This window comes from Carassius gibelio, chromosome A2 (genome assembly GCF_023724105.1).
Source record: "Carassius gibelio isolate Cgi1373 ecotype wild population from Czech Republic chromosome A2, carGib1.2-hapl.c, whole genome shotgun sequence".
Classification (NCBI taxonomy): Eukaryota; Metazoa; Chordata; class Actinopteri; order Cypriniformes; family Cyprinidae; genus Carassius; species Carassius gibelio.
In genome coordinates this window covers 19,591,305-19,618,922 of record NC_068372.1, presented here as the reverse complement: position 1 = coordinate 19,618,922, position 27,618 = coordinate 19,591,305, and the positions used below count along the sequence as shown (strand labels likewise).

The 27,618-nt window shown below is 36.8% G+C and overlaps 1 protein-coding gene across 4 annotated transcripts in view; it reads left to right on the top strand.

Annotated features, from left to right (window-relative positions):
• Positions 1–27,026, top strand: part of LOC128030161 (macrophage mannose receptor 1) — a 40,666-nt gene extending 13,640 nt beyond the window's left edge. Inside the window, exons 1-31 of one of the 4 annotated variants that reach the window (XM_052617665.1) lie at positions 15,193–15,341; positions 15,495–15,878; positions 16,703–16,879; positions 17,050–17,202; positions 17,287–17,400; positions 17,652–17,789; positions 17,919–18,098; positions 18,207–18,364; positions 18,455–18,571; positions 18,663–18,778; positions 19,011–19,159; positions 19,265–19,464; positions 19,581–19,702; positions 20,061–20,133; positions 20,230–20,383; positions 20,503–20,538; positions 20,655–20,821; positions 20,971–21,032; positions 21,126–21,226; positions 21,395–21,537; positions 21,670–21,772; positions 21,986–22,125; positions 22,245–22,286; positions 22,377–22,476; positions 22,587–22,816; positions 23,192–23,357; positions 23,843–23,998; positions 24,086–24,199; positions 24,357–24,545; positions 25,005–25,037; positions 25,194–27,026. In XM_052617665.1, coding sequence (XP_052473625.1) covers positions 15,236–15,341; positions 15,495–15,878; positions 16,703–16,879; positions 17,050–17,202; positions 17,287–17,400; positions 17,652–17,789; positions 17,919–18,098; positions 18,207–18,364; positions 18,455–18,571; positions 18,663–18,778; positions 19,011–19,159; positions 19,265–19,464; positions 19,581–19,702; positions 20,061–20,133; positions 20,230–20,383; positions 20,503–20,538; positions 20,655–20,821; positions 20,971–21,032; positions 21,126–21,226; positions 21,395–21,537; positions 21,670–21,772; positions 21,986–22,125; positions 22,245–22,286; positions 22,377–22,476; positions 22,587–22,816; positions 23,192–23,357; positions 23,843–23,998; positions 24,086–24,199; positions 24,357–24,545; positions 25,005–25,037; positions 25,194–25,408 — 4,338 coding nt within the window. In that variant the 5' untranslated portion in view covers positions 15,193–15,235 and the 3' untranslated portion in view covers positions 25,409–27,026. Of the gene's footprint in view, positions 1–851; positions 1,018–1,533; positions 1,690–1,776; positions 1,891–2,047; positions 2,237–2,695; positions 2,729–2,935; positions 4,491–15,192; positions 15,342–15,494; positions 15,879–16,702; positions 16,880–17,049; positions 17,203–17,286; positions 17,401–17,651; positions 17,790–17,918; positions 18,099–18,206; positions 18,365–18,454; positions 18,572–18,662; positions 18,779–19,010; positions 19,160–19,264; positions 19,465–19,580; positions 19,703–20,060; positions 20,134–20,229; positions 20,384–20,502; positions 20,539–20,654; positions 20,822–20,970; positions 21,033–21,125; positions 21,227–21,394; positions 21,538–21,669; positions 21,773–21,985; positions 22,126–22,244; positions 22,287–22,376; positions 22,477–22,586; positions 22,817–23,191; positions 23,358–23,842; positions 23,999–24,085; positions 24,200–24,356; positions 24,546–25,004; positions 25,038–25,193 lie in introns of those variants that run through there. The other 3 variants (XR_008187849.1, XM_052617650.1, XM_052617658.1) reach the window with 3 other exon arrangements.
• The last annotated feature ends 592 nt before the right edge of the window (positions 27,027–27,618 follow it).

Genomic DNA, 27,618 nt, shown 5'->3' with positions numbered 1-27,618 from the left:
TCTCAGACATCTCCTGCTCTTTCTGGGTAGAACCCAGCAGAGCACTAACTTCAGTGTCAGAAGGAGTTAATGACAACGCATCTTCCTCCCGAAGTTCGCTCTCGTTTGCCGCCGGAGAGTGTGAGAGGAAAAGTCCCTCTCTACAGTCCTCAGCGAGATCCACCTGTGATCCCCATGAGCACATTCTCGTCCATGCCTCGGCAACGGCGGGTCCTGAGTAGCGAGATCCGGATGGCTGTCCCTCTTTCCTCTTTTATAGAAAAATGCTTGCAGGCCCCCTCAAGGACATCGCGCGCGTGCTCTTCGCCCAAACAAGAGACGCAAAGAGTGTGTGTGTCATCAGGTGTCAAATAACGCTGACACAGATGCACACACTGTCTAAATGCCTTGCTAGTGGATGCCATGATAACAATAATAGATTGCTCTTACCGTTTTGGTCGTTTCTCAGATGCACGCTTCAAACAAAACAGTCAATGAAGACGAAGAAGATAAGTGACGGGTCCTACTGGCGCGTATTTATGGCGCCGGTAGCGATGTCAGAGGCTGTCACCGGCCAACACGTTGGGCTTTTTCAAAGTATGCTTCAGACACGGGTCACGACGAGGTGTTCCCCATAGTGTCCCTTCAGAGGACGCAGTTCGAAGTTCCCTTGACAGGGAACTACAAATCTTAAAAATGCTGAAGAGATGCTCAAGAAAGTCATTTTACATAGAGCATTAAGTGGAAAACAAATGTAATGAAGATTTTTTCTAAATTAGTCTTTTGAAAATGAACTCTATAAATCTTTTTCTTTGTGTCTGATATATTGATGACTCCATATAATCTACAAATTGTATATTTGCATTCACCAGACAAAAGGATATTTTCTATGGGCAAATAACTGGCCAATGAATATGGAGAAATGGGCATCTTCTGAACCACGGCCCAACCGTCCTTGTGCATACATGGACACAGACGGAGAATGGAAAACAACTCTCTGCAATCAAACCTACTACAGTGTCTGTGAGCAAACAACAGGTGAGATTACTCTACCTTATCATTTGTGTGTGTGTGTGTCTCAAATTACAGCAAATAATTATGGATACCTTATAAAATTGTTCAGATTTTTAAAATGCATTAGAAATATTACTTTCATTTTAACTCCTGTATACAAATCTTTCCGTATATGACACCCACCAGAAAGTCACAACAGTATTTAAGTAGCCTATTTTCAAATAGCAATTCAATTTGTTTTAATATTGCCAGTAAATTTTTTTCCCCTCCACCAAATAAAATAGTTCCAAAAAAAGTCATAGTCGTACCGTCGGTCATGCATCTCAGTGTTATGAACAAATCAGTTAAGTGAATGATTCTGTTACTCACCCTTGAAGCCAATCAATTGTATTGTGTCTGAATGAATATGTTTTTTTTTTTTTTTTTTTTATTGAAATGCCTCGGTACTCAGTTCTTGATATTCATATTCCACACTGAATGGATAATAGTTTTTGGTACTCATCTTGGTAAACACTATTTCCATGTGACATTCTCCAACAGATATTCCCCCGACTGTTCCACCACAGCATCCTGGGCATTGCCCCCAAGAAGATGATGACAGTCCAGTAAGGTGGATACCTTACAAAGACAGTTGCTATGCTTTTATGATGGAACTGAAATCGTGGAGCAGAGCATCTAGACTCTGTATGACATGGGGTATGGATTTAAAATTGATTTAAAATACTGTTTACTTAATTAGGTGCAGAGAACAAAAGATTAACCAAGTTTGCATCTTGGTTCCAGGAGCATCTCTTGTCAGCATCAGGGATGAAGAGGAACAGAAGTTTATAGAGAACAACGTCATGCTCATGGAAAGTTTCAAAAGCTTTTGGATTGGACTTTTCCAGACCCAGAAAGGTAATGTGCTAAATATACATTCACATACAGGAAATCTCTTCTATTCAACTCTTTACCAGTGTCCACGAGTTTTTACATTATTAGTGGTTGAACTCATGGGCCTAAAGGAGTTGGGTACATACTGTATGATCTCACCCTGGGTTATCTAACTACACAGGACACTGGTTATGGTCAGACAATACTGTGGTGGATTACACTAACTGGGCAACTGGGAATGATTATGATGACGACTATGGAGATCATAACTGGAATCTTGACTGCGCATTACTCTCTTCCAAAACAAAAAAATGGAGACAACAACATTGTGATTACTCTTCCTTATCATTTATCTGCAAAACTGCCAAAGGTACATATTTTTTTTGTCAGAGAAACACAGGTTTATGTCTTATTAACTAATATGCTGGTTTCAAACACCTAATTCAAGTCTCAAGTCTTGTGAATTCAGTCCTCCAAATTAAAATGACTGTTGAGTTAATTATTTGTGCAGCGACTGTTACTGTAGGTGACACAATAAAACCTTTGTTTCAGTATTTTACTATTTAAATCTACCTAAAAAATACAAGGATGTTGTGGAAGATTGTCATTTTTCCTTTGACTTGAGACATTTTATAAAATTTTGTCGTATTTTATAAAAAAAATTATTTCTTCAGGTCCACATATTGTTAGAATTTACCCTATATTTAGAAATGGATTTTAGAGAAGAAAAAAAATATATATAAAGAGAGATAGGTAGAAATATTTATATACAAATGTTGCATTCTGTTTTAAAAAATTCTGTTTTTATTCCTGATTTTTTCTGCTGCAGTTATAAGTACAACGACTAAATCCACAGAAGAAGGTAATATTGTCATATTCTTAACGCCTTTACTTTTTTTTGTCAAGACATTCAAAAATCAAATTTTATGTCAAGAAAACAGCAACCTCGGTTCCTCAAAGTAGACTTATTCATGTTAAGTAATAAAAATGCAGTTTGATATAATGTGTATACCACAGTTTAACACTAATTTATCTTCTGTTATTATTTTTACCTTTTATTTCCTCACAGGTCCTGAGCCTCACAAGGTCAATAAGGGTTTGGCTGTGTTCTTCACTATTGCAGTGGTCAGCATATTGGGAGCTCTAGCTTTCATGTACTACAGAAGTTCAAAAAGACAGTCATTGCCTACATTTGAAAATCCCATGTATAATAACAGAGATGCTGCTTATTCAGATAGTAAAGATGATAAAACATTGATTGCCAACATTGAGATTGCTGAATAGAACCCTGTTTTATAATGTCCCATTACTTGTAGGCTATGCAAGAGATGGTTAGCCAATTGTTATCATGAAATAGAAAAAAAATAAAATAAACAATGACAGGGCTCATCAGATTTGTTTTGCGATAATGGCTGTACATTATTCTGTTTACTACGTGGCTACTCACTAAAAAACGATTCATTTGATTAGAAAATTATTTTTTGTAAGAAGAAATGGTAAATGCCAAATATTTCAAAGAATCATCTGGAATCAGTGGTTTAATATGGCATTGCCACTATTTTTGTAAGGATTTTTCAGGCTGTCTTTGAGTTTTTAAAAAGTCTTTGAATAAGCTGAATAAGAATTGGGTCTAAAAAAAAATAACACTTCGACATATCTGTGTTTGATCAAACAACTAGTTACAGGCCAACTGTGCAGTGCAGTTTAAGCATGGAAAAATTGTGTCATTTTTTTGGAGTGCTGTGCCAAAAAACAGGATAAGATGACGTGTTTAAGTTAGCTGACATTGCAGCATTTGGAGTATGGGGACAGTGTTGGAAAGCAATTTAGAGTTTCCATTTTTAGTTTCAGAAATTGTTATGCCCTCTTTGAATTCAGTGGCAGTTTCAACCATTAGGAAACACTTTACAGTATGGTTCGTATTGGTCAACAATTGTGCATTAACTAACATTAACTAACAGTAAGCGATGCATTTCTTTGAGTATTTATTAATATTCATTAATGTTAGGTAATAAAAATACAATAGTTAATTGTTAGTTCGTGTTAGCTCACTTTTACATGATTAAAATTAAAAGTTGAAATTAACATAAATTAATAATTAATAATTAGTTAATGTTGACTGATATGAACAAATTGAACTTTAAATTGTAAAGTGTTACTATAGTAAACAATGAGGTGAATGCACAATGAGAACCACATCTGGGAAATCAATGCATGAATACATCAAAAGTGTGCATTATTTGTTTCGGAGAGCATTTCAAAGACAATAAACAGCCAGACCAACTGAATACAGAGGGACATCTATATTACAATGCAGCAGTATCTGTACTCAGTTTTATCAATCCAGTATCTACAAAGGTATTTATGAGGTATATACAAATGCATAGAAACAATTTCCAAGCTATAGTGTTGTCACAAACTAATGCATAGAGTATTCAGAAACATAAAGGTGTCAAGTGTAAATAAACATCATGGTTCCAGATGCATTAAGACTATGAACAGATTTGAGTGCTTATAATTTTATTGTCATCTTCCTCTTTTCATTTTTAACAAGACTGTAAATTTTGGAAACAAAACATTTACCATGCTATTGTAATAAAATAGGTATTTTCTAAATCATTTTACTTTTTTCTCTCTGGACATTTGTGTGTGACTTTTTACTTTATGAAAAAAAAATCAATTCGATATACATACTGTAAATATTTTAAATACAATATAAAATATATTGTAAATACTTTGAGTGTTGCGGACACCACTGCCCAAAATATTTAAAACTAAAACTGTCATTAAATCCACATGTTCTGGTTATCACATTATGGTTCAAACTTATAAAATTGAAGAAACAAAAAAATTTGTAATTCACTCACATATGTCAACACCAAATTAATATTTGATTACTATAGCAACACTTTAAGTCAGTCTAGTACATCATGTCTGACAGAAACAGCCATAATCACTTGACTATCAAAATTAATACTGCTGTAACAGATATATCGTAAAGATACAAATACAGCAATGAAACAAAATTTAAAGTACAAAAGTCAAGGGTCAGGAGCCCAACTAAAGCAAACACTGATCTCCACAATGGTGACGTCAAATGAAACAGTAACATTATCATCTAAATCTCTGTAATTCTCAATAAGATCTTTTGATATCTAGGCTGCGTTCAGCCCCGACAAAACATTGCACAACGTTTTTTAAACAGAAACGGTGATGCGTTGACCACACTGCTCTGATGACGGAGCCTGATGAAGTCGGTATAAATATGTGTTTAATGCTACAAAATATGCCCTTAATTACCATTGTTTATTTCTATACCAAATGTCATACACTTGCAATGAAGCTAAAAATATAAACAACTACATCATTATGTTGATATCCTATATTTTTACAATAAAACTTATGACAAACATGTCTTCTAATATCCTCAGTTGTTGCGTATACCGAGTTGCAATGGACACATTTGTACATTATTTTCCTTGAAGCCATTGTGTGAGTTCACTTTAATACCACGTGCTTTATATACATGTTGATGCTGATTGGACTGAAGTTCTGACACACCCACCAAATGAGAGAAAACACATCTCAAACCCTGTTGCACACCGGTGCACGCCGTTTCCAGGAAACATGACGTTCAACCCGGAAACCCTAGCAAAACGTTGCGCACCATTTTGAACTTGAACATGCCCCTGATCTCTGATCTGATAGAAATAAAGTCAGTCTGGTTAGTAATGAGTGAAGTTGGTAAAGCTATTTGTTGAAGCTGTGACTGAAGTCAGTTGTAGTTCTTGTGTTTGTCTTGTTTCTCTTTTCTTCAGTGATTCTGCTCGTTAACAGCAGCTGTTGATCGTCGCTGAATTCACTCATTAGTTTTCATTCTCTCTGTCAGGTGGACTTTATTAGTAAACTCATGTAGGGAATAGTGAATGAGGGTGTAGGGTGTGATTTGAAACAGAGCTGCTGAGTGTCGACTTTGAACATTGCTAATTTACGATATATAGCAGCAGGCTACCTTCTCGAAAATGATGATTATTACCCAGAATGCACTGTTTTAATGAAAAACAGTATGTTACTGTTGAAATTTGGCCGTTTTTTTACAGCGATTTTTGACAGTGTAGGCTGAACAATAACAAGATTGTGAGTGCAATTTAGTTTTTTAAACATTTGAGCAATTTACGTAGGGTATCAGATAAAATCCAACCATACAGATGCACATTTCGAGAATCTGCGTCATCATGGAGTGAGAGAAAACAAAATAGCTTTTGAAACTCGCTAATTTTTGCAGACAAAATGCACTTTTGAATGTGAGGTTGCAGTCTAAATTAAACCTATGGAATATTAAATAAATAAATAAGCACTTGTACTCTAAAATTCTGATAAGAAACACCACAAACAAATACACATAGCGACAAGTGTCATGCGATCACAACCAAATGACTCTTATGAGTCGGTTCATTTAATGAATCGTTCAAAAAGATGCACGAAACAAGTAGCTGTTTTGAATCAAAACAGTTGGTCCTTTTATTCAGCCCGTTAGCCATACTTTCAAATGCCAGTAAGTCTTCAGGAAGCGTACTGTAACTGGTATTACACATTTCTTGCGGTTATTGACAGTAATCATATTTGGTTGGCAATGAGACGAGTTTACACAGGCTTTATTCACTGATGAGTACATCATGAGTACACAGAATTATAATGTCCTCTGCCAAAACAGAGACGAAGAACCCATGTAGACAAGAGACATGAGAAAAAAAAATCAAAATGTTGAAAGTGTGTTTGGGCCTGTTCTGAAGGAACTGAGCCAGTAGAGGGCGATACTGATTGTTATATATGTCACTCCGCTTCCTTTAAATGTGTCACCCCACTTCCTTTTTGAGCACATGGGCATGATGGAAGCCATTTGAATGGTAGTTGAAGCCTAAGAGCAGTGATGGCCTTTACTGGGTTTTTGATACGTGGACTGTGTGCGTGCATCAAGTGTAAGTTGATAGTTTATATATATATTGTTATTTATGTATGATGATTATGTGTATAGATTGTTTGGTGGGTACATTTTTTTTTATCTTAACCATGAATAATATTGTTTGTTGTATGTATATGAATGTTGATGTAGTACATTGTTTGCAATTGGTCACTTGAGGATTTAGATCTGTTGTTTAACTATTTTAAACCTGGTGAATCCTGCTTGTTATATGCATCAATGTGTTAATGTTTGTCATACTTGTAACGGATGGCAGTGTTGTTATTCTTTTATAGTAAACACACACCTTGATCCATATGTTGAGCCATCAAATAAAAGCAACTTTAAAGGAGTTTTGTGCATTTTCATCGATGCCCCACAGTGATTATTATTTTACCAGTTCTTAACAAACTTCAAAACAATTGGTCCTTCGAGCCGGAACTGGATAATTGCTGTGGATCAAGACGTCACATGCACAAAGGGGTGGTGATCACCGACCAAGTGAGGTTCGTCCAAAGCGGCTAATTCGCCCACCAGCATGGATGAGTCAATATGAGGTGGAACTACCATCAGCAGCAAATCGGCAACTTGTTCCTGATGAGAGAATTTATCAAAGATCAATGCAGAGAGCCAGAGAGAAGGGATCTTCCTCTCATTTCTCAACATTAACTAACTGGAACATAGAATCAGAATCAGAATGAGCTTTATTGCCACGTATGTTTACACATACGAGGAATTTGTTTTCGTGACAGAAGCTCCGCAGTACAACAGAATGACAGCGACAGAACATAAAACGCATAATAAAAGAATAAAAAATACAAATAAGTAGATAGTGAATGACAATATACAAATGACAATTGTAGGCAGGTATATTACAAAATGAAGTTATGTATGTACATCTATATTGTGTGCAAATTGGATGTATTGCCAAACCGAAGAGAAAAACTTGTTACCAGATCTAAGCGAGATCAAGAGGCCATGGATCACTTGCAAACTGGAACAGCCAGAGTAGAAGTGGATGGAGTTCTGAGATATGCTACTCCTTTACTACGTGTAAAGAACATGCCCAATCTGTTAGCACCTCCTGAAGCAGTTCTGGCTAACGTTCGTAATACTGAGAAGCTTATGATGCAGAGATTGCCAAACTTGAGCATGCAGGATATGCCAATAAAGTTACCAGAGAAAAGGAATGCCCCAAAGAATCCTGGTTTATCCCTCATCATATGGTAACACATAATGGAAAAAACAGAATTGTGTTTAATTGTTCATTTTCATATCAGGGACACAATTTGAATGAGCTTCCCTTACCAGGACCAAACCGAAGTTCATCCCTTTTGGGTATTCTGCTGCATTTTAGAGAGCACTCTTTCGCTATAAGTAGCGATATAAAGGGGATGTTTCACTAGGTGAGGCTGTTATCAGAAGATAAGCCAATCTTGAGATTCTTGTGGCGTGATCTTCTGAGGGAAACCCAACCCAGTGTATTTGAGTGGGAAGTACTTCCCTTTGGCACAACTTGTTCACCATGTTGTGCTACTTATGCACTGCAGCAGCATGTCATTGAACAAGGGCAGTCGGAAGATGTATGCAAAGCTGTCCAGCCGCACTTCTATGTTGACAATTGGTTACAGAGCTTTCCTTCAATTGAGATAGCCCGAGCTCTTGTGGACAAAATGAAGAAGCTACTTGCTGAAGGAGGATTTGAGCTAAGACAGTGGGCTAGTAATGCTGCAGTTATCATTCATCATCTGCCGAAGGAAGTATTATCTCAGAGTGGTGAACACTGGCTTAATCAGAGTGATATGGATCCTCAAGAACCAGCTTTAGGGCTTCGGTGGCTGTGTCAATCAAACACTTTGATATACAAGTCTTACACATTAAAATCATCCCCCATAACTATGATAAATATTTACACAATGATCGCCAGATTATATGACCCTCTTGGATACATCACTCCTTTTTCTACAAGGGCAAAAATAATTGTGCAGCAGTTGTGGAACAAAAAACGAGAATGGGATGACCCTCTACTCCATGGTGACCTCTTAGAGGCTTGGAAGATATGGGAAAGGGAGCTCCAACACTTGAATGAGATCCGACTTCCCCGGTGTTACGTGAGTGCTGAAATGGACAAAACTGATTGTGTGCAAGAAATTCACATATTTTGTGACGCTTCAGAATGTGCCTATGGATGTGTGGTATACTTGCGAACAGAAGATCCATTAAAACGGGTAGAGGTAGCATTCTTAACCGCACGCTCACGAGCTGCACCAAAAAAGCAGCTATCAATGCCAAGATTGGAATTATGTGCAGCACTGACAGGAGCCCAACTTGCCCACCTGTTAAAAAGAGAGCTTACTATCAACATATCTGGAATTCATTTGTGGACCGACTCGACAACTGTGTTGACTTCGATTCAGTCTGATTCATGTCATTTCAAGGTATTTGTTGGAACCGGAATTGCAGAAATTCAAGAACTGACTGACTCCCGAGATTGGCATTATGTAGATTCATTAAATAATCCAGCAGATGATGTTACAAGAGGATGGACCCTACGGCATCTTAGGGAAGACAGTAGGTGGTTCAAAGGTCCCCCTTTCTTACATTTGTTGCCAGAATACTGGCCAAGAAATCCTTCAGCTTTGAAAAATGATGACACCGAAGAACTGCGCAAACCGATCACTTGTCTGAATCTAAATGCAATCTCATGCTATTCAATTCCAGAGCCTTCACAAGCTGACAGCTTCAAGGATCTAGTTTATGCTACCGCAAAATCTCTTCATGGGGCTGCCTCCATAGAGAATCAAAGTCCTTCTGCTGAAGAGTATTAGCAGGCGGAATTAATGATTTTAAGATCTGCACAAGGAGACAGTTTCCCTGAAGAGATTCAAAGTCTTAGTAATGGAAAATCTCTTTCATCAAGTCATTTGGTAACATTAGCCCCAGAATTTGATACAGTAATGCAAGTAATTTGAGTTGGAGGCCAACTGCGCAATTGCAATCAGTTGGAAATAGAGACAGTTCATCCAATAGTTCTGGATTCAAAACATCCAGTTACCAAGCTGCTTATTCAACAATATGACAGTAACTTAAAACATCCTGGTGCAGAACGTTTGTTTGCAGAGTTGAGGAGGAAATACTGGATTCTCAGAGGAAGAGAGGCTGTGGGAAAAGAACAACGTAACTTTGCAGAGTGTCAAAAATGGAGAGCTCAACCAATACCTCCACGAATGTCAGATTTACCTCCAGCACGTTTACGTTTACATCAACCACCCTTCTTCTCTACTCGGATGGATTGTTTTGGGCCACTTATTGTCAAATTGGGCAGAAGAAACGAGAAAAGATGGGGAATATTGTTTAAGTGTCTAACCATAAGAGCTGTACATATTGAAGTTCTAACCATCCTCGATGTTGATTCTTTTCTGATGTCTTTTAAGACGTTTTATCTCCCGAAGGGGAAAGCCTGCTGAATTGTTCTCTGATTAAGGAACAAAGGAGGAGAACGAGAACTTAAAGATGCATTCAATCCACCTCCACCTCATGCACCACACTTTGGAGGCTCTTGGGAGAGGGAGATTCGGTCCATTAAAACTGTTCTAAATGTTCCTGTAACGCACGCAGTTTTGACCACTGTCCTTGTTGAGATTGAGGGGATTTTAAATTCTAAACCATTGTGTTATGTATCCACTGACGTGGCCGATCCGGATCCTGTCACCCCAAACCTTCTTCTGATGGGGCGGCGTGACCCTTCACTTCCGCAGGTCATGTATCATGAGTGTGAGTTACTCAGCCGACGAAGATGGAGGTCCTGTCAAATCCTTGCTGATAGGTTTTGGTCACAGTTCATAAGAAATTATCTACCCAGTTTGCAAACCAGGGTAAAATGGCAAACTGACACTGATGAACTCCAGTTAAAGGCCGTTGTCCTAGTGGTGGACCACCAGTTGCCTAGAGCACTTTGGCCTGTAGGTCATGTTATAAAGTTGATTCATGGTAAAGATAGAAGAATACGTACAGCAGAAGTGAGAGTGAAAAACAGGACATATCTTCGACCAGTTAGTCGGCTGATACGCCTCCCTGCTGTCCCTAACAGTAATGCTTAGTTTAACATTATTGCAAATTTGTCGGACAAATTTGGGGGCGGCTGTTCTGAAGGAACTGAGCCAGTAGAGGGCGATACTGATTATATATGTTATATATGTCACTCCGCTTCTTTTAAATATGTCACCCCACTTCCTCTTTGAGCACATGGGCATGATGGAAGCCATTTGAATGGTAGTTGAGGCCTAAGAGCAGTGATGACCTTTACTGGGTTTTTGATACGTGGACTGTGTGAGTGCATCAAGTGTAAGTTGATAGTTTATATATATATAAACTATTTTTCTATTTTTATTTATGTATGATGATTATGTGTTTAGATTGTTTGGCGGGTACAATTTTTTTTTTTTTTTTTATCTTAACCATGAATAATATTGTTTGTTGTATGTATATGAATGTTGATGTAGAACATTGTTTGCAGTTGGTCACTTGAGGATTTAGATCTGTTGTTTAACTCTTTTAAACCTGGTGAATCCTGCTTTTTATATGCATCAATGTGTTAATGTTTGTCATACTTGTAACTGATGGCAGTGTTGTTATTCTTTTATAGTAACCACACACCTTGATCCACATGTTGAGCCATCAAATAAAAGCAACTAAAAAGAGTTTTGTGCATTCTCATCGATGCCCCACAGTAATTTTTTTTTACCAGTTCTTAACAAACTTCAAAACAGTGCCATATTCCTTTGAATATACCATGTGATTTGATATTTTACAATAACATGCAAAAAAGTCTTTAATACATTTTACTTATAGCTTGATTGTCCATATTTCTCTCAATGTTTTCTTCTGTAAATGAATATCTTTGTGTCTGAGATCTTTGTGTATGTAATAATAATAATAATAATAATATATTTTATTTGTAAAGCACTTTTCATAGTTAAAAACAATCCCAAAGTCCTACACACAAACGAAATTAAAAACCGGAAAGAACACTTTAAAAGTTAGCAAAAAGTAAAAAATGCTTGTTTAAAAAAATATTTTTAGTTCTTTCTTAAAAGAGTCTATGGCTTGAGGAGCCCTTAGGTTTTATGGAAGGGAATTCCAAAGACGCGGTGCGGCTGAGCAGAAGGCTCGATTCCCCCATAGTGCGGAGCTTAGTTCTGGATGGTTAAAGAAGGGCTTTGTTTCCAGAACAGAGGTTGCGTGAAGAGTTTTGTGTTGCGAGTAGTTCCTTTAAGTAGGGGGGTGCGTTTCCGTGGATGCATTGATGGGTAAGTAAGATGATTTTATAATTAATCCTGTATGAGACAGGGAGCCAGTGGAGTGAGTGAAGGATGGGTGTGATATGGTCATATTTTCTTATCCTCATTAGGATCCTGGCAGCACTGTTCTGAATGTATTGTAATTTTTGTAGACTTTTGCTAGGAATCCCAAAAAGAAGAGCGTGCCTGGAGGATACAAAATAATGGACAAGTTTTTCAGCATCTGAAAGACCAAGTGTGGGACGGAGTTTAGCAATGTTCCTGAGAAGATCTTACACAGATGTTGTATGTGGGCGTCAAATGTGAGTTGAGCATCAAATCTTACTTCCAGGTTAGTGAGTGTCGATGAAATTGGAATGTTTTGACCAGAGAAGGTGATGTGCGTTATAGGTGATGACTGGACCTGGTGTGGTGTACCAACTAAAATAGCTTCTGTTTTGGAGCTATTTAGCTGTAGGAAGTTTGCCTTCATCCATGCCTCAATCTCCTCAGGACAGGAGCTCAGAGATGACAGAGTGGCTGTAGATGAAGTGAGGTTGGTTTTTATATATAGCTGAGTGTCATCGGCATAGCAATGAAATGATATTCCATGCCTGTTGATTATGTGGCCAAGGGGAAGAGTATAAATGGTGAACAGAATCGGGCCGAGAACTGACCCTTGCAGGACACCACAAGTGACTGTATGCGTCTGAGACTTTACACCTCCCAAGGAAACATACTCTGTTCTTCCAGACAGGTAGGACTGGAACCAGCTCAAAGCAGTGTCAGAGAGTCGGATAGAATTATGGAGACGCTGAAGGAAGATATTGTGATCAACCGTGTCAAAAGCTGCAGATAAATCCAGCAGAATGAGAAGCGATGGTGTGCCGGTATCAGCCGCCATCAACAGGTCATTTGTGACTCTGATCAGGGCTGTTTCAGAACTATGAGTGAAATGGACACCGGACTGAAATTTTTCAAAAAGGGAGTTTGAATTAAGATGATCTTGAAGATGGGCAGCAACAACTTTTTCTAGAACTTTGGACAAGAATGGAAGGTTGGAAATAGGCCTGTAGTTTGCAAGAACTTCAGGGTCTGAAGTGGGGTTTCTTAGAAGGGGTTTGATGACAGCAGTTTTAAGAGCAGATGGAACATGACCAGCATGTAGACAATGGTTGATGACTTTGGTTATTAAGGGACTTGGAGAGCTGATGTGTGTTTTCACCAAAGTTGTGGGAAAAGGGTCCAGCGTACAGATGGAAGCTTTCATCCTGCTGATGATGACCTCAACTTGTTGCTTAGAGATTTCAGGAAAACAACAGAGAGGCTGGAAGGTCCCAGGCTGTGGGTCGGCAGTGGGGACAGACAGAGCAGGAGTGCTGGAAAGGAGAGAGCGGATGGTCTCAACTTTTTTCCTGAAGAAGGTGATGAAGCTGTTGCATTTCTCTTCTGATGTGTCATTGTGTGAAGTAGTTTGTGGCTTGATGAGATGATTTATTGTGGAGAAAAGCTGCTTGGAGTTTCCCTGATTTTCACTAATGATGTTGGAGTAGAACTGTGTCCGTGCTTTTTTTAGTGACATTGAGTAGGCCTTCTGATGTTCTTGATAGGCTATTTTGTGAACAGTAAGTCCAGTTTTTGAAACACGCCGCTCAAGTACACGCCCCGCTGTTTTCATTTTCCGTAGTTCTGGAGTGAACCAGGGGGATGTACGAGAAAAAGTGACTATTCGTGTTTTTTCAGGTGCATGGAGGTCCAAAATACTGCTCAGAGTGCTATTATAAAAGTCCACTGATTCATTTACAGATGTGAAATTTGCTGATGGGATTTTCTGGAGGCCCAAAGCCAAAGTGTCCGGGTTGATATTTTTTATCTTTCTGAAATGGATTTGACGTTTTGGTTTGATGTAATGAGAAAAGTTCACCTCCATTGAGATGACTTTGTGATCGGACACTCCAAGATCATATACTAGTAGATTTTCAATGGGGGCAGAGTCAGTAATGACCAGGTCAAGTGTATGTCCTCTGTTGTGTGTTGGGACATCAACATGCTGTTTGAGATTTAGACCATCCAATAGCTGTAAACAATCAACTGCTGGATGACAGGAGGGGGTGTCAACATGAATGTTCAAATCTCCAAGTATAACAATGTTGTGGTTCTATGTAGCAGATCTGTGGCCGTTGAGGGAACTGTTTTTTTTCTGCCAATTTATAGAGCATGGGATTAAAAAGGCACCAGAAGAGTGTGTGGTTCTCTGATGGGCCAGCAGTTAATCAGTGATTTGTATCTGACAACTGGTTCTCATGTGGCAGAAAGATGGATAGTGACGTCATAACAATGGGTAAATGTTTGCAAAATGAACTAAAATACAACAGAGTGGAGGCAAATATGTGAAAAATGATTTGTAATCATTTATAATTGAATTATAGCATAAAATAATTTAATTATAGCATTTAATTAAGCATATTTATATAATTGTATTTTTTTTCATAAAACTATTAGAAAGTAACAGGTGGGTGTCACAGTGTGTGTTACAGTATCCATCAGTATTAGGGCAGGCATGACTTTAACATATTTTCTTGTGTGGTAAATTGCTGTCACCACAAGTTTTTTTTTTTTTACAGGATGTTCAGGAACATGAGTACAAGGCATAACAGGAAATTGCACTGAGACCATAAATTTTAACAGTAATTCAGTTTTTTTTTTTTTTTTTGCACAGCTATTGTTGTGCATGCTGACAGGACAGAACCATTGCTGGGAAGAGGCAATGTCTCAGTGATTTAAGAGGTGACAGTGACTATAGGTTCGACTTCTTCCAGATGGTCTGGCATGAGCAATCATCATGTAGTACCAAAATGATCTGTGTTACTCAAATACTCAAACAAAAAACGGGTACTCGCACCAAAATTTACAAAACTAGCTGACTAAGACCATATTTTCAGTAATTGAGAAGACACCTCATTTCTTTCCGAAGAAGCCATGTGATGTTAGTCTTTCAACAGTTTCGAAGAAAAAGACATGTGACAGGATGTGCTTCTGATTGGAACAATCAAACCAGTTTAAAGGGCAGGTCTGCATAAGCAAAAGTGAGATTGCAGAATCTTAGCCAGTGACAGAGGATGCCCCTGGAATGAACCTAGGAACAGCACAAAATATATTTTGGATCAAGATGAAAATAATAGTAACAGTAGTTATATTACTCATATTACATCTATCAAACTGCTTTGCACAGTCAGGTATGTCTTTTCTTTAATCAAACTGAATAATGAATGACAATAATATTCATACTTTTTGTATTATTTATTGTGAAAAAAGATTTATGATATAGTACTTGTGTATATGTGTGCAAATAACTGAATGCTGCATAATCTCATAAATTTTTTGTGCAGGAGGAAGCTTTCTAATATATAATGTGGATTATAACAAATGCATGTCCAGCTCCCTGGAACGGCTTTCCACCTGTGACCCACACAGTAACCCACAACAGTTTCGCTGGGCTTCAAAAAATCGCATTTTGAACACATTCACAAAGAAATGCCTTGGGGTAGGAAGTAAAACAGTGGGCAAAAAACTGCAGTGGCTGATTTGTGAAGATGACAATGATCTGCAGAATTGGGAATGCCACAGTGATACATTACTTGGCCTGAAGAACGAGTCTCTGTTTCTGGCTGTTAATGATAACGGTGTGCCAGTGATCTCAAAAGACACTGGAACGAAGAGCAGATGGACAATTCAAGGAACACTAAACAATATTTGCTCTAAGCCTTATGAAGGTATGTGTCTATTGAACTTACAGTGAAAGTGACGATTAATTTTTTTTCTCTCTCCATACAAATACCTGTTATTCAGTCAGGAAGTAAAGAACTTTAAATAAGATGGCTTAGCTCGTTTGTCTAAAGTTTTCCAACAATTCAGAGGTTATTACGTAAACAGCTTAGACTAGTCTTCCATGTTATTTATCTGGGGTTTTTTTTCTTTTCTTAAGACTAGTCATATCTTTTTTTTTCAAGTCAGTTGCAAAAAAGAATAGATTTAAATCTGAATAGTAAGACCAATTTTTCCTCAGTTTGGAAAGTCTGAATAGTGGTAATGTTTACGTGTAACTGGCCCCTGGATGCAATCACAAAAAAAAAAAAAAAAAGTTTTAAAAAACCTAAATCAAAACATTCCTAAGCACCATTGAAACCTGTGTACAGTAGCTGCAGGGGTACTGCTACACATCTCTTTATAATAGTTATAATAATCAATGGCTGCATCCATTTTTGGATATTTTCCTAATATTTCCAAATCCCTTTCTCATAATGGGACCCTCTTGTTGTTATATACCACCCTTGATACCAATGCAACTGATTAATTATATCACTTTTTGAGTAGAAAGTGATTTCCAACACTAATCCGCTTAATTCCATTTAATTCCATGGTATTTAGTATTTAACTGAATGATTAAATTAATATTTTATAATTTTATTGCAAATGTAATTGGGTATTTCATTTTATTCGAAATGTAATGCTTTTTTGCATAATCGGATAATTTTCGCAAGCACTGTAAATGATGGTTCAAATAACTGCTCTACAAACTCTACATCTTAATTTACAGAATTGTATACCATTGATGGAAATGCATTTGGTCGCCCATGTCAGTTTCCTTTTCTTTATGAGAAAAAATGGTATGCAGATTGTACCAAAACTGATGAACACAATCAACGTCTATGGTGTTCTGTTGAGACAGACTACAGTGTTAATCAGCTGTGGGGCTACTGCCCAACACGTGACAGTAGGTTTATTTCTCATTTACTTTATATTTCAAATGTGGTTTGCATGATAAATATTAAATATTTAAGACTGCAATTGTTACTTTTCCATCACTGAAGGCTAAACTAATAACATATATTCCAACAATGAAAAATTGGCATGCACATACTGATGATTAGTGGTGATTTGCAGATGCATTCTGGGTCAAACATCCTCTGACAAACGTCTATTACCAAGTGAATAGTGGGTCAGCCCTGACATGGTACCAGGCTAGAAAGAGCTGCCAGCAGCAAGGAGCAGAGCTGCTGAGTGTCTCTGAACCTCACGAACACACCTTTGTAGCAGGTACAGTCCCATCAAAAAAATTCTCTGAATGAAACTGTTCATCATTACATGCACTAATGTAACATTGATAACATTATTATCTAGGAATTGTTCAGAGTACTTCAAATGCACTGTGGACGGGACTGAATAAATTAGATGTCACCAGTGGATGGCAATGGAGCAATGCCCAGCCATTACGTTATCTGAAATGGCTCAGTGGTAAGAACATCTTTCAGTCAAAGGATTCAGTCTCATTGAATTAGTGTAGCTTAACTGGAAGAGCACAATACAACAACACTAGTTTGATTCCCAGGGAAAAAACAAACAGACAAAAATAAATATGTACTTCAATAAATGTAAATGCAGCATGACATGGGAGACCTTCATTTTTCCTTGATTCACCATATCCTAAATAATTTGACTAAATGACTAATACTTGACTGAAATGATAATTTCTCTCTTTATTGAAGGATACCCAACCACACAACCAGGCTACAGTTGTGGAGTCCTGAAAAATGCTTTTGGTTCTGAATGGTCAAATGAACCCTGTTCTGAAAAACATGGATATGTCTGCCAAAGAGGCCATTCTGTTCCTATTGTTCCACCAGGTAGGCTTCCCAGTCACTCTTTCTTTTATATAACAACGGTTCTCAAACTGTGGGACTAGAGTTAGTGAGTCAACCTCTACCATACTGTATATGATGTTGGCAATTTGTTATCTTTGTCATTTTGGACAGTGGTGGACACTGGCTTTTGCCATAGCCCCTGGATTCCGTATTCAAGCAACTGTTATCTCCTTCATCGCACCAAGAAAACATGGCTGGAGGCACGAGACTCCTGTCTGCGGGAAGGAGGAGACCTGCTGAGTATTCTCAGCAGAGAAGAGCAAAGCTTTGTCATCACACAGCTCGGATACTGTACGTTTTGATGATCAGAATATTTTTTTACAGTGCTGTTGCAAGAGAAGGTATGGACGTCACCCCTATATGAGGTAGCTAGTTGATCATCTACATCTTTATTTTCAGCGAAAACAGACGAGCTTTGGATTGGTTTCAATGACCGTAAAACGCAGATGCTGTTTGAGTGGAGTGACCAATCTAGCGTTCCCTTTGCCTCATGGGAGGTGAGTGAGCCGAGCCACAGTGCTGTCCGTGCAGAGGACTGCGTGTTAATGAGAGGAGAGGTAAGAACTTTATATGTATATTTTGCATGTTATTTGAGAAGGAATCTTAATTCTAGTTGTCTTTCTCATTAATGACTGTTTCACATTTAGGAGGGAAAGTGGGCTGATGATATTTGTGAAAATAAGTATGGATTCATCTGTAAGAAGAAGTCCAGCTCCAGAGCCTCAAATAATGATACAGTTGTCACAAGCCCCGGATGCAAAACAGTACGTAATTGTGTGATTAGAAAAGGACCTAATGTCTCGGTCATCAAGTGGTGAAATAGGTTTACTGACAGCTCTCTTATTTTTTGAAAAGGGTTGGACCAGGTATGGGTACTACTGCTACATGGCCGGACCTGAGTCCAAGACCTTTGAAGAAGCAAAACAGATGTGTGAAAAAGCTGATTCTCAAATGGTTGATATTTCATCCAGGTCCGATCACTTCTGTAGTTACATGTTTTCTGTCTTTTCTACCTCCTTACTACATTGACTTTGACTACATTGACATTGATAACATTGAAAACCTTAAAAAGCAATTTAAATAAAATGTATGTTTTAAAATGTACCGTATGTGCAAAATATTTTATAATGAAAAGCTATGAACAGCTTTCTGTGTCATTTTCTGCCTTACAAAAGGCTTAATCTCTTTGTTTATCCTCATTAGAATAGAAAATGCATTCCTCGTTAGTGTAGTTGGAGCACGACCAGAGAAGTATTTCTGGATTGGGTTGTCTAATCAGAAGGATCCGCACACTTTTGAATGGACCAACACTAAGAAAGTCTCATTTACTCATTTCAACGCTGGGATGCCAGGTACTGTACTCAATGTCAATGAAATAATTTTGTTTCTGAATTCTCATAATTACAGTCCTATATTTTAGAAAGTCTTTTTTTCTTTCAAAAAAAAATAAAAATCAGGAAGAAAACAAGGCTGTGTTGCCATGACGACTGGAATTGTTGCTGGGCTTTGGGATGTGATCAGCTGCTCAAATAAGGAAAAATACATCTGCAAGCAGAAAGCTGATGGACTAGTAACAACTCCAGCCCCACCAACCACACCTGCTATAAGCTGTCCCGAAGAATGGACGCCACTTGTGTCTAGAGATTTTTGTGTCAAGGTAAGATGGGCTTTTAAGACTATTTTCATGTTAAATTTTGGGTAAATTTAAAACAAAATAAAAGAGATTGTAGAATATTTCCAAACATATTACTGATTATCTTGTCTTTCTGGTAGCATTTTGATGTACCTATGAGCCAAATGAAGACTTGGGATGAAGCTCTTGACTTCTGCCAAGAGCTTGGTGGTGATCTCCTGAGCATCCAGCATGAGGCTGATATTCCTTGGAAACAAGGAGGGTAATATCTCTCATTCCTTTTGCACAATTACAGCTGATGAATGTCCAGCTAATGGACAAACATGTTTCACTTGTATGACAATACCACATGATCAATAACATGTTTCAGTAACATGACTCTTCAGGCATTGACGATCATAATCCACAATAATTACCCACAATTAAGCCACAAACATTTTCCAAATATTTGCATATAGATGTCAATGAATGTCATATTTGGCTGAGTCTCATTGTTGTTGTGTTTTTGTATTCCTTGCCATTATTTTGATAAACTGGAAAAAATACAGTGGTTGAGCAAAAAAGTCACATGACTGAAAAAGATGAATGCATAAATTACAACTATGTGGTTTTGCTTGTAGAGTGTATCCAGCATGGATTGGTTACAGAATGTACGATCCCTCTGTGGGTTTTGTGTGGAGTGATGGTTCTTCGGTGAGTTCACAAAGAATTTGTTAAAAAAAACAATAAATACTAAATAGAATTCACAGGGGATGCCATTTAGGTTTTTCAAAATCTGCTCTGTTTTAGTCATCCTTTCAAAGCTGGGCTAGTGATGAACCAAACAATCTGAACAACATTGAAAACTGTGTTGAAATGAGAATTTCAATCTGGGACAGTGATGGAGCGTGGAATGATGTGAACTGTCAAGACAGAAAGGACTGGTACTGTCAAATCCGAAAAGGTACATATCAGTCTGGCAAAAGTCTAATTCTACCATCAGTGGATCAAAAAGACAGTACTGTTTTTTTTTTCAATTTTAATTGAATACATGACAGCTAATTGCTTCGCTTTGTTTTTAAGAAAAGATACCAAAGGAAGTAAATATTACAGGTCAAGGTAAGTCAGTTGCACAAACAATTTTTGTGTGTGTGTGTATGTGTGTTTTTATCTTGTCACACTGATGGAGTAAAAGAAGAACTTGAATTAAAAACGTTTATTTATTTTTATTTAAGTTTATAATGAAACAGAGGATGGTTGGATACTATTCCGAGGTAGCCAGTACTATGTGTCCCAGTACACATCACTTTCTATGCACGATGCTCGGACATTCTGTAGGAAATCACACGCCGATCTTGTGGTTATCAATGATGAGGCTGAGCGGGTGTTCATTTGGCATCAGGTACGAGGGCTGAGTTACACTTTCTAGCAGTATATTGTGGTCCATATATCACACAAAATGCATCTTTGTATCATTTTTTATTCTGAATATGTTTTATACCACATTTAATTTACTGATTCAGTGTAGTGCTTAATTTCTGTGTGTTGCAGGCTAAGAATTCACACAATGAATTTATCATTGGTTTGACAGTTGATCTGGATGGAACTTACCAGTAAGTTTAAAGAATGCAACCAGCATTCTATATTCCCTTACAAAAGGACAAATAAACAAATACATTTTTTTTTTTTATTATATATCTATAAAGGTGGATGGATGGGTCCCCTGTAGTATTTCAAGCTTGGGAAGAAAATCAGCCTGCTTTTAAAAACAGTGAGGAAAGATGTGTGAAGATGACCACATCTCAAGGTACATCATATCTTCTGATCTGTTAATATGGTGGATACTGTATAATTAGTGGAATGTGTTCCTGACCACTGAAAAATTTGGTGCAGAAAATGTTTCTAATGTGTGATCAAATCAGTGTTGATACATTTGATTAATTACATTAAACAAAAAGCATTTTGATCGTTACAGGACTCTGGGAAACTATTAACTGTGGAGATGAATATAATTTTTTTTGTAAGCGAAGTGGGTCACCTACAGTAAACAGCACAGTGGCCCCTACACAACAGCCTAAAGGAGGCTGTGCTCCTGAGTGGAAACACTTCAAAGGAAAAGTAATTATAATTATATTCTAAAATTATGAAAAAAAATAAAATAAATAACTATGTAACTGATATGTAACTGATTTTACAATGCAACATTTGTGAAATTGTGTGAAGAATTGTCATTTTTATAACACATTTTAGTGCTTCAACGTGAATGAAGAATTGAAAACATGGACAGAAGCGAGAGGATACTGCAGAGAGCTTGGTGGAGATCTGGCATCTATTCTGAATAAACAACAACAAGGTAAAAGCTTTGTGATAGTTCAGTTAATGAATTGGAAAAGAGATTTCTTGCTCAGAACTAAAATAAATTAAAATGTGACATTAATCTAGAACTCCTGTATCTTGATTAGAAAGATTTTTAATATGTTATTATTATTTTTATTTTAGCTATATGCATTGACTTGATCATTATCAGACACTCTATGTTTTATTTATTACATTATATGTGCTGCAGCCTTTTTAAGCACAATAATTAGAGAGAAAACCACGGACTTATGGATTGGATTCAGCAATTTGGCAAACGGGAGGTTCAAGTGGACAGATGGGAGTAAAGTTCAATTCACCGAGTGGGCCAAAGGAGAACCTCAAAACTATGTATGGACATTTATAAGTGTTTAAAACATTTAAAAACATTTGTAGCTTAATAAATTCCACATTTAACTTGAAGATGTTTTGGTATGACTATGGACTGAGTATATTATTTTCACTCACAGTGGCATTACCATTGGACAAAATATCACCATTCAGATGAACAGGTATACCCTAATAAACTGAGATTATAAATAAATAGTATTGTTTTTAGTGATAAAAGTAATGGCTTTAATAGATGTTTATTTTTCAAACAGGAATGTGTTTTTATGGGCAAGAGTTCAAGCTCTGAATTTGGCAAGTGGGTGGCAACTGACTGTAATTCTACTCACGGTTTTATCTGCAGTCGTGATGTTGGTGAGTTTAGCTGAACCAAGTGACAGACTTGCAGAGAAATTGTAGATGTTTTGCAGGCTTTTACCACTCTTCACATTTTGCTTTCACTGTGTCATTTTTCACATGTTCAGATCCTGGTATTGCCCCAGTGCCGACTGAAATTCCTAAAACCTTTGTCAAGCTTGGAAATTCATCTTTCAAAGTGATTCAAGAGAACCTAACGTGGAGTGAAGCAAACCGTCGCTGTGAGGCAGAGGGGGCTCATCTGGCCAGCATTCGGGATTTGATAACACAAGCTTACCTCGAGTTGCAGGTCTATAGGGCCAAACAGCCCATGTGGATCGGTCTCAGCAGTGTACAGGTAATGCACCCGAGTGAGAAAGGGAAGGTCATGGCATTGCAATTAATAGGAATATTCAGTCACCCTTATGTGTTTCTTTGTTCTGTGGAACACAAAGTGAGATGTTTGGGAGAATGTACAGGCTGCTCATTGCCATACAGAGAAAGTCAATGATTACAAGGGCTGTCAAAATCCAAAAAAACTACAAATCTTAAAAATGCTGAAGAGATGCTCAAGAAAGTCATTTTATGTTGAACATTAAGTAGAAAACAAATGTAATGAGTGTTTTTCTAAATTAGTCTTTTGAAAATGAGCTATATAAAACTTACTTTTTCTTTGTGTCTGATATATTGATGACTCCATATAATCTAGAAATTGTATATTTGCATTCAACAGACAAAAGGATATTTTCTATGGGCAAATAACTGGCCCATGAATATGGAGAAATGGGCATCTTCTGAACCACGGCCCAACCGTCCTTGTGCATACATGGACACAGACGGAGGATGGAAAACAACTCTCTGCAATCAAACCTACTACAGTGTCTGTGAGCAAACAACAGGTGAGATTACTCTACCTTATCATTTGTGTGTGTGTGTGTGTGTGTGTGTCTCAAATTACAGCAAATAATTATGGATACCTTATCGAATTGTTCAGATTTTTAAAATGCATTAGAAATATTACTTTCAGTTTAACTCCTGTATACAAATCTTTCCATATATATGACACCCACCAGGAAGTCACAACAGTATTTAAGTAGCCTATTTTCAAATAGCAATTCAATTTGACACTCCACCAAAAAAAAATATTTCCAAACAAAGTCATAGTCATGCCGTCGGTCATGCATCTCAGTTTAAGAACAAATCAGTTGAGTTTGGTCAATTGTGTCTGAATGAATGTTTTTTTTTTTTTTTTTTTTTTTTTAATTGAAAAGCCTCGGTACTCAGTTCTTGATACAACACACATCCAGTCATATTCCACACTGAATGGATAATAGGTCTTGTATCATCTTGGTAAACGCTATTTCCATGGGACATTCTCCAACAGATATTCCCCCGACTGTTCCACCACAGCATCCTGGGCACTGCCCCCAAGAAGATGATGACAGTCCAGTAAGGTGGATACCTTACAAAGACAGTTGCTATGCTTTTGTGATGGAACTGAAATCGTGGAGCAGAGCATCTAGACTCTGTATGACATGGGGTATGGATCTAAAATTGATTTAAAATACTGTTTACTTAATTAGGTGCAGAGAACAAAAGATTAACAAAGTTTGCATCTTGGTTCCAGGAGCATCTCTTGTCAGCATCAGGGATGAAGAGGAACAGAAGTTTATAGAGAACAACGTCATGCTCATGGAAAGTTTCAAAAGCTTTTGGATTGGACTTTTCCAGAACCAGAAAGGTAATGCGCTAAATATACATTCACATACAGGAAATCTCTTCTATTCAACAATTTACCAGTGTCCACGAGTTTTTACATTATTAGTGGTTGAACTCATGGGTCTAAAGGAGTTGGGTACATACTGTATGATCTCACCCTGGGTTATCTAACTACACAGGACACTGGTTATGGTCAGACAATACTGTGGTGGATTACACTAACTGGGCAACTGGGAATGATTATGATGACGACCATGGATTTCATAATTGGAATCTTGAATGCGCATTACTCTCTTCCAAAACAAAAAAATGGAGACAAAAACATTGTGATTACTCTTCCTTATCATTTATCTGCAAAACTGCCAAAGGTACGTATTTTTTTTGTCAGAGAAACACAGGTTTATGTCTTATTAACTAATATGCTGGTTTCAAACACCTAATTCAAACCTGTGTTGTGAATTCAGTCCTCCAAATTAAAATGACTGTTGAGTTAATTATTTGTGCAGCGACTGTTACTGTAGGTGACACAATAAAACCAGTCTGTTTCAGTATTTTACTGTTTAAATCTACCTAAAAAATACAAGGATGTTGTGGAAGATTGTCATTTTTCCTTTGACTTTAGACAGTCGTATTTTATAAAAATATTTTCTTCTCAAAAGACTTCAGGTCCACATATTGTTAGAATTTACCCTATACATAGAAATGGATTTTAGAGAAGAAAAAAAATATATATAGAGAGAGAGGTAGAAAGATTTATATACAAATGTTGCATTCTGTTTTAAAAAATGACCTGATTTGTTTTTTATTCCTGATTTTTTGTTCTGCAGTTATAAGTACAACCACTAAGTCCACAGAAGAAGGTAATATTGTCATATTCTTAATGCCTTTACTTTTTTTTTGTCAAGACATTCAAAAATCTAATTTTATGTTAAAACAGCAGTTTGATATAATGTGTATATCACAGTTTAACACTAATTTATCTTCTGTTATTATTTTTACCTTTTATTTCCTCACAGGTCCTGAGCCTCACAAGGTCAATAAGGGTTTGGCTGTGTTCTTCACCATTGCAGTGGTCAGCATATTGGGAGCTCTAGCTTTCATGTACTACAGAAGTTCAAAAAGACAGTCATTGCATACATTTGAAAATCCCATGTATAATAACAGAGATGCTGCTTATTCAGATAGTAAAGATGATAAAACATTGATTGCCAACATTGAGATTGCTGAATAGAACCCTGTTTTATAATGTCCTATTACTTGTAGGCTATGCAAGAGATGGTTAGCCAATTATTATCGTGAAATAGAAAAATAAATAAATAAACAATGACAGGGCTCATCAGATTTATTTTGCAATAATGGCTGTACATTATTCTGTTTACTACATGGCTACTCACTAAATAACTATTAATTTGATTAGAAAAATATTTTTTGTAAGAAGAAATGTGCAGCAGCTTCAGAATGGTGCAAATGACCAATCCGAATCAAATATGTCAAAGAATCATATGGAATCAGTGGTTTAATATGGATATGCAACTATTTTTGTAAGGATTTTTCAGGATGTTTTTGAGTTTTTAAAAAGTCTTTGAATAAGCTGAATAAGAATTGGCTCTAAAAAATGTGTAATTTTTTTGGAGTGCTGTGCCAAAAAACAGGATAAGATGACGTGTTTAAGTTAGCTGACATTGCAGCATTTGGAGTATGGGGACAGTGTTGGAACGCAATTTAGAGTTTCCATTTTAGTTTCAGAAAATGTTATGCCCTCTTTAAATTCAGTGTCAGTTTCAACCATTAGGAAACACTTTACAGTATGGTTAGTATTAGTCAACAATTATGCATTAACTAACAGTAAGCAACAAATTTATTTATTCAAAGTATTTATTAATATTCATTAATGTTAGGTAATAAAAATACAATTGTTAATTGTTAGTTCGTGTTAGCTCACTTGATAAAATTAAAAGTTGAAATTAACATTAATTAATAAATTAATGTTGACTAATATGAACAAATTGAACTTAAACCATAAATTGTTACTATAGTAAACAATGAGGTGAATGCACAATGAGAGCCACATCTGGGAAATCAATGCATGAATACATCAAAAGTGTGCATTATTTGTTTCGGAGAGCATTTCAAAGACAATAAACAGTCAGACCAATTGAATACAGAGGGACATCTATATTACAATGCAGCAGTATCTGTACTCAGTTTTATCAATCCAGTATCTACAAAGGTATTTATGAGGTATATACAAATGCATAGAAACAATTTCCAAGCTATAGTGTTGTCACAAACTAATGCATAGAGTATTCAGAAACATAAAGGTATCAAGTGTAAATAAACATCATGGTTCCAGATGCATTAAGACTATGAACAGATTTGAGTGCTTATAATTTCATTGTCATCTTTTTCTTTTCATTTTTAACAAAACTGTACATTTTGTAAACAAAACATTTACCATGCTATTGTAATAAAATAGGTATTTTCTAAATCATTTTACCTATTTCTCTCAGGACATTTGTGTGTACCTTTTTACTTTATGAAGAAAAACAATCAATTCGATATACATACTGTATATATTTAAACATGGAACAGAATGAAACTGTTCATTAATATTAAAATTGTTCATTTGAAATAATTTTGCAAGCAAACAACACATAGTATGCCTCCAGATTTTACATGACTATGTTATCTCTTTGTCTTGAAATGTACTGATCCTTTGTATGAAATGTACTGAATAAAATCTTAAATGATTTTTGTGAATAAAAATCCAGGCCAAACTAAACACCAAACTATGTATACATTAAATCTAACATGAAAGTGAAATATGTAAATAAAAATTCTATTTTTCATCTCGCTTAATATTCGGTGTCCCTCTGAAATGTGTGAAATTATGGAAAATAGGTTGCAAACAGTAATTTACGCTGACTTAAAAGTGAAGTTTGCTCTTAGTAGTGTGGAATTATAAAACGACTACTTTTCAGACATGTGTATTACAGGTGCTGTAGGGAACTTTTGTAAAAAAATATTTTTCACATATTTACTAAACCTGTCATTATGTCCTGACAATAGAATATGAGACAGATAATCTGTGAAAAAATCAAGCTCCTCTGGCTCCTCCCAGTGCTCCTATTGCCATTTGCAGAAACTCCATCGCTAACCAATCAGAGCAGCGGTCCGTAACTTTGTGTTCAAAATGTAGAAAAAATTATATAATAAGCGAGTACACCATGAATCCATTTTCCAAACCGTGTTTTTGGCCTGTCCTGAATCACTAGGGTGCACCTATAAAAAGTGTTTATATTCGGACTATTTTAGATTGCTTCGGGGGTACCGTGGCGGAGTAACCCAGTACCTTTGTGATTCTTCATAGACATAAACAGAGAGAAGTAGTTCTGGCTACGATGTTCTTCCGCAAGACGCAAGCAGTTCTGTTTATTAACC